Below are 6,501 nucleotides of genomic sequence, written 5' to 3'. Positions count from 1 at the left end.
TCTAATGAATTCTACATTTTTTAATATAAAAATATTTTTCATCCTATTTATGGTTATGACTAGTAGTGTTCAACCTTTTTGACTCACGAGTCACGATCCACTGTTTTTGTAACAATATTGTCGCGACTCGTGTCACCTTTGTAAGTCATGAAAGAAAAAAACTTGAGCTTTGCGTAATATCCCGTGCATAAGTGTGCATATTGTTCAATTCATTCATAACTTATTCGAATTCATAATTTATAATTTATTTTTTTTTTTTCAGATATTTTATAATACAATAGTTTATTGTAGGTTCAAAATATCTGCGAACTACTAAACTAGGCATAAATACAAACAACCAATAATACAAAAAGTAGCAAGGTATTAAGAAATCTAAACCAGTGGTATTCAACCGCGCGGTGTCGCTACCAAATCTTGGGTCGCGTAATCTATAAAAATGGGTCGTGACAAGTCTTTTTTGTTTTAAAAAAAATAAGTTTATTATTAAATTATAAATCATGGATTCGAATAAGTTATGAATGAATTGAAGAATCATATTTTACAGTAGATATAATGATATAGTTAAAATGTCTACTAAAATCAATAAATTGACCTTATTTGTGATTCCAAACTTAGACAAATGTTTATTGAAACTTTTTTTGGAAATGTTTTGCGCACATTTATGCATGGGAAATTACGCAAAATTAGCAGCTTAGTCTTTTTTCTTTTATTGCCTACAAAGGTGACACGATTCGAGAAAATATTGTTACAAAAACAGTAGATCGCGAGTCAAAAAGGTTAAACATTACTTATAGTCAAAACCATAGATAGGATGAAAAATATTTTTATATTAAAAAATTTCAAATTACTAGGTATTCATTAGGCTTATCTTTGACAAAACAATTTAAATCCACCCTAAATTTTAATAAAAATTATTTTGGGCATGAGTTTGGTCCGTTCCCCCGTCCAAGTAAAAAAAAATAGTTGGGATACGCAAAAAAAAAAATAAAATAGTAGAGGAGCTCCGTCCCCCTGCGCACCCCCCCCCCCCCCTCATTCGAGCACTGAGTGCACCTATAATTGTAAAATTAATTTTAATTAATGCAATCCAAACTACGACCTGCAGCCACATCTTAATTGGTTGACGGAATATCACTTCACGCGTGAAATTAGCACGCTAAGTACCTACTGTGTTGGCAGCTATTTTAAGTCGAGGAAAAATAATTCAATTAATTTAAAACATTACTTTGCTTTACTTTAGTTTAAACTCTATATATAAATACCAAACTTAAAAAAAGATAAGTTCTTATTGGAAATAATTTATTGTTGAAATATTACAATATAAATAAACTAATTCTATTCGATTAAACAGTGTATAGGCACAATCGTTGACAACAATAAACAATGCTAGCCAACACAGTATAATATCAATGTTATATGCGACAATGTGACATAGTGTTTACTGTTTATACGTCATAATAATATTATAATAACAATAATGGGGGACGGAGTGGCAAAGCGCATTAAGGCGTCGGTTGCGACCAAGGGCGTCCGCAGGGGCGCAAGCGGTGGCGTAGCCAGGATTATGAAATGGAGGGGGGGGTTAAGTATAGATTAAAACCAAGTTTTTACAGTTTTCGTATATAAATAAATTAAGGGTTCAGAACTTGACTTGTTGCACTAAAAATTATCGAAATATGCTGTCAAAATTCTCAAAATATGCTTAAATATATGTACATATGTAGTAACATTTGTATATTATTTTGAAAAATCATAAAACATATTGCAATTTTGGTAATAAAAAACTAAAAAATAAGTAGGTATATCAACCTGATAAATAAATAAATTATAACTCAATTTTTAAAAATACTGGCATACAATACTAGGTTAATAAATAAGTAATAACGAATAACGTGATATGCGAACACAGTGATAAATGAACACGTACTGATGATGTTCATTCATTCGTATAATCTACAATCTAGATGTCAATTATTTTTTTAACACTTTAAACACAGTTTTGTCACAAAGAGACTTATGAAATCTTACATATGCGAACATAGGGCCAACTGTAGCCAAGCTCCACCAACAACTTTAACGTCCCTCCAACCCTCCCAAACATTTAGATATAGGTACTTATTTTTTAAGCTTATTCAATTTTATAATAGCGTATGATATTAGGCTTCGGCCTCCCCAAATCTCAAAATTATTGCCTATTGTACCTAACCAAACATAATATTTTTTAAGATATTTTTCAATGTTATCCAAATATAATTTTTCCCGACATGTACATTTAAGTTAAAAATTACACAATTATGCAAATTCAAACTTTGTATTTAATTTCGTCATTTCATAAGACAAATTTATAACTTGCAAGCAGTCCCAAACCCTATAAACAATATATTTATTAGGAGGGAAAATGTCAATTGGGGGGGGGGGGGTCAAACACCCAAAAACCCCCTGGCTACGCCACTGGGGGCAAGTTGGGGCAGTTGCCTCCCTTGGCTTTTTCTGGGTTGAATATCATAATTATTATTGATGACTTTAATGTTCTAAAAAAACTTAAAAATGCCCTAACATTTTATACATTTTTAACTACAAAATAATTTTTCAAATTAAAATTTGATACATTTTATCAAAATTTGATCTTTAAATGCTCATAAAAAAAATTGTGCCTATGTATTTTTGATATTTTGCAACTGATATTGTAACAATATATCAGGAGCTTTGTATTAAATTTATACACTTTTTGGCCCAACAGATAAATCTTTATTGATATTTATAGAAAAAAAAACTGAAAAAATTTAAAACTGAAAATGTCCGTAAACAGCTCAAAAAGAGTCAAAATATTTTCAAAATTGTATGCTGTATAGGAAATGCTAATATAAACATTCAGTAAAATTTTCATGTATCTGCAGTTATTCGTTTTTGAATTACAACAAAATAAGGAAATCGCTACATGAGAAATCGAGTGAATATCCAATGTTGTAAAAATTTGAATTTCAAACTATCACAAAAATTTAATTTGACTTTCTTATAGATATTCTTATATCATATAAAAATGTTATCAAAATATAAAGTTTTTACGGTTATTCATATTTGAGTTACAATAGAAAAACATAATCGATTTTGTCGATAACTGTTTTGTGTAAAAATTATTTTTATATTTGTTAATTTTTTTTTTTTGTTTTTCACGACGCTATTGAAAATTACTGGGAACTTTTTTACTTTTGAGTTTTGACCAAACAAAGTACCAACTAGATTCACTTCCCTATCAGAAAAGATGCTGAAGTAGAAATTTGAACCCTTTTTAATGTCATAATAGGTGATTGCAGACACAAAATAAAAATAAAATATAAAATCACAAATCGTTGTAAAATAAAATTCATTCATGTGTACCGGGGGGCCATCAACCCCACTTTTTCAGTTGATAGGTACTATTTGTTTTATCACTTGTAAAATAAAAATAGTAAATGTACTGTATTATCAGAGATTTTTGACTTTTTACCACGAATTAATTTATACATCACGATTAAAGATAGTACTATCTATAGCCGTGATATACATTAGGTACCTATATCTTAATTCGTGCTTTTTACACAACACTATTGATTATAAATAGGTACTAGAAGCCGTAATGGTAAATCTATTAATTAAATTATTAATTAGTTATTGGCTATTTCTAACGTTATCGCACAGTGCACACTGCACGCAGCACGTTACAACACTGAACACACTAGGAAGTCATCTTTCTTATATAGTTATATTTGTACAATATATTTTTATACATAGGATTTCGGTTACCCACCATATTTGGGGGTACACCCACCCCTTAAAATAGGTGTGGTAGCTGCCACACCTAATACATGTGTTCGGCGCCACTGCCTGCTTTGTATTGCATAACTGTCTTAGAACTTTCAAGTTATAAAAATTTGATTTCGATCTGCATTTTTCAGAACATTCAAAACTTAAAATAAATGTAACATTGTTATTTGTTGTCTATGTTATATTTATAAGATAGGAAGTCTAAAAAACATATTATACAATTAAATTAAGGTGCTCGTATACCCATCAACATACAGTAAATAGTTAAAAACTGAGAAGGAATTTTCGTTCTATTAAAATAGGAATCCACTACATAACAATATTGTTGTTCTATGATATGAGTGTAGCCGTATAGGTCTTTCCATATTAAATAGAAACAAAAAAATCATAAGTACAGATAAACAATATAATGTCAGATTGTCAGCGTACAATGTACCATTCGCACTTATAAACCATTTTCGTCGTTCTGTGTCACCGTGTGCAACAAGGCTGTTCACGCAGGGGCGGACTTACCATTTTTCCGCCCCTAGGCATTACAAAACTAGCCCCCCGTACATTGGCGTGCTACCAGGGGGGGGGGAGTAATGTTCCATGAAATAAAACAAAACTATAAAAATTGTATTTAGGTATTTATATACATACCGACTAAACAAATAAATATTAATACAATTTTGCATAGGTACATATTTTGTATACTTGTAAAATAATTAAATCATTTTGTGCCTTGATTTATCTGTAGCAAAGTTATCTATGATTTGGTGATGAGCACTCTAGTATCCATAATCGTAATCGATTAGCAGATTTCTGAGCAGTATGCACTATACAGGAGACGGGCGACAGTGCCAGCGTCGCGCGTCGTCGCAATATTTATTATTATTAATTACTTTATCAAGAACACCTGATTTCCAGAATTAATTTCAGTATTCTAATATTGTGGTGCCGGGTGCGGGGTGAGGCGGGTCATTCCACTAAGCACTGTGCGAGCTGTCCCCCACCGGCCCCACCTAGCTAGTAGAGCGGCTATATACAATGTAGTAACGTACTCGGCGGCTCGAGGCAGTCTATTTTACCGCCTTGGCTGGCGTTTTGCGCATGCGCCATTCACAATATTGTACGTGTTTACGCCGCACGCCCGTATACCATCACCCATGCATTAACATAGGCAACGCCGGCAGGCGGCAACTGCCTCGTCGAGTGTCGATGTCGAAGCTCTAGCGGTGGCGGAGCGCGCTGGTCGCAGGATTAAACTCAAACGGCAAGGTTATTACTTATTATAGCTATTATAAATTAAAACGTTACTGCGACGTGACTACGTGAGCCATTCTCCAGTTTCATGCAAGTTGTATACGAAAAAAAATTAATATAAAATGTAAATTTAAGTAAATAGAATTATGAAATTATGAAAAACTAAAAAGTAAAAATTAACTAAAAAATTGCGCCCCCAAAAATATTGCGCCCTAGGCCAGTGCCTTGGTGGCCTATGGGTAAATCCGCCCCTGTGTTCACGTATTTTCACTTATTTATTTATAATTGTTTCGTCTTAATTATTTTTTAATGGGTTACTTTAATAAATAATATAATATAAGTCCTTTCATTTTTTTAAATTTTTTCTCGAGAACCTAACATATTTTATATGACTTGCCTTAAAAAAAAAAAATAAATACTCTGATCTTTTTAGATTCACCACAAATGTTCCACCTCATCTGCAAGTATTGTAATATTTTTTTCTATAAATTATTATTTATTTTATCATAAAATTATATTTAGAAATTTAATTTTGAAAAATTATAACGTATCATATCTTTTATTCTTTCACAATGAATATTGTATCTAGATATACAAAATGCTTGTATCATGATACTCTTTTTGAAGTATAAAATTCAACACTGTGAATGCCATACCAATTTTGGGTTTCAAAACTTAAGAGGATTACACTACAAGGTCTAATGTAGCATCTCCCTCCTCTCACAATCCCACCAATCAATTTTGTAACTCAAAATTTGGTTAGCCTGATGTGAATATACAATATTATTAATTAATTTTTATTTTGACACAAAATTCACCAATTGTTGGAAATCAATTTTATTATAATACAATAATACATATAAGAATACATCAATCACAATAGTTTTAAACAATTATAATATGTTAAAAATAAAATGACAATAATTATGTTGATGAGTTAAGCCAGTTTAAGTCAGATTTATACAAATTACCATTTATATCTAATAAATGTTTTTTTAATTCTTATAAATAAAATAAAAAAGAACAATAATACAAATTGTATCATATTTAAAACATTATATTATATATTTTATGATTATACACCATTCGTCTACAAATTTCATAATGATATATATAATACAATTGACATTAAAAACCAAGACTTTTATAAAATCATTAAAAATATTCATTTAATATTAACAATATTAGTGTTCTAAAAAACTTTAATGAAGAAATGTATTTTATAAATGAACTAAATTTAACAAATTCTACGCGCTTCAATTATTCGTTCATAGTATTCTTGAGGCAAACCAATTTTCTTTAGACATTCATCACTAGATTCAAACATCTGTTCTTTGAAATAATAAACCATTGCTTCCCAACAAATGACTTTCAATTTGGGTATCATAATCCATGCACTAGTAATATCATTTGAACGGCCACCTCTAATATCTATATCATCGTCAGAAATTA

The 6,501-nt window shown here is 30.5% G+C and overlaps 3 protein-coding genes across 5 annotated transcripts in view; 2 read left to right on the top strand and 1 right to left on the bottom strand.

Moving 5' to 3' along the window:
• The window catches only part of LOC100160060 (protein gustavus), a 126,426-nt gene that overhangs the window by 44,637 nt on the left and 75,288 nt on the right, over positions 1-6,501 (top strand). The gene's annotated exons all lie outside the window — the stretch shown is intronic.
• The window catches only part of LOC103310179 (chromosome transmission fidelity protein 8 homolog), an 85,465-nt gene that overhangs the window by 44,886 nt on the left and 34,078 nt on the right, over positions 1-6,501 (top strand). The window lies entirely within an intron of this gene.
• LOC100167588 (kelch domain-containing protein 10) overlaps positions 6,196-6,501 on the bottom strand; it is a 7,288-nt gene continuing 6,982 nt past the window's right edge. The window contains exon 6 of the mRNA XM_001951848.5: positions 6,196-6,480. Coding sequence (XP_001951883.1) covers positions 6,287-6,480 — 194 coding nt within the window. The 3' untranslated portion in view covers positions 6,196-6,286. The remainder of the gene's footprint in view (positions 6,481-6,501) is intronic.

The sequence above is a fragment of the Acyrthosiphon pisum genome, chromosome A2 (genome assembly GCF_005508785.2).
Source record: "Acyrthosiphon pisum isolate AL4f chromosome A2, pea_aphid_22Mar2018_4r6ur, whole genome shotgun sequence".
Classification (NCBI taxonomy): Eukaryota; Metazoa; Arthropoda; class Insecta; order Hemiptera; family Aphididae; genus Acyrthosiphon; species Acyrthosiphon pisum.
This window is presented reverse-complemented; position numbering and strand designations above follow the sequence as displayed.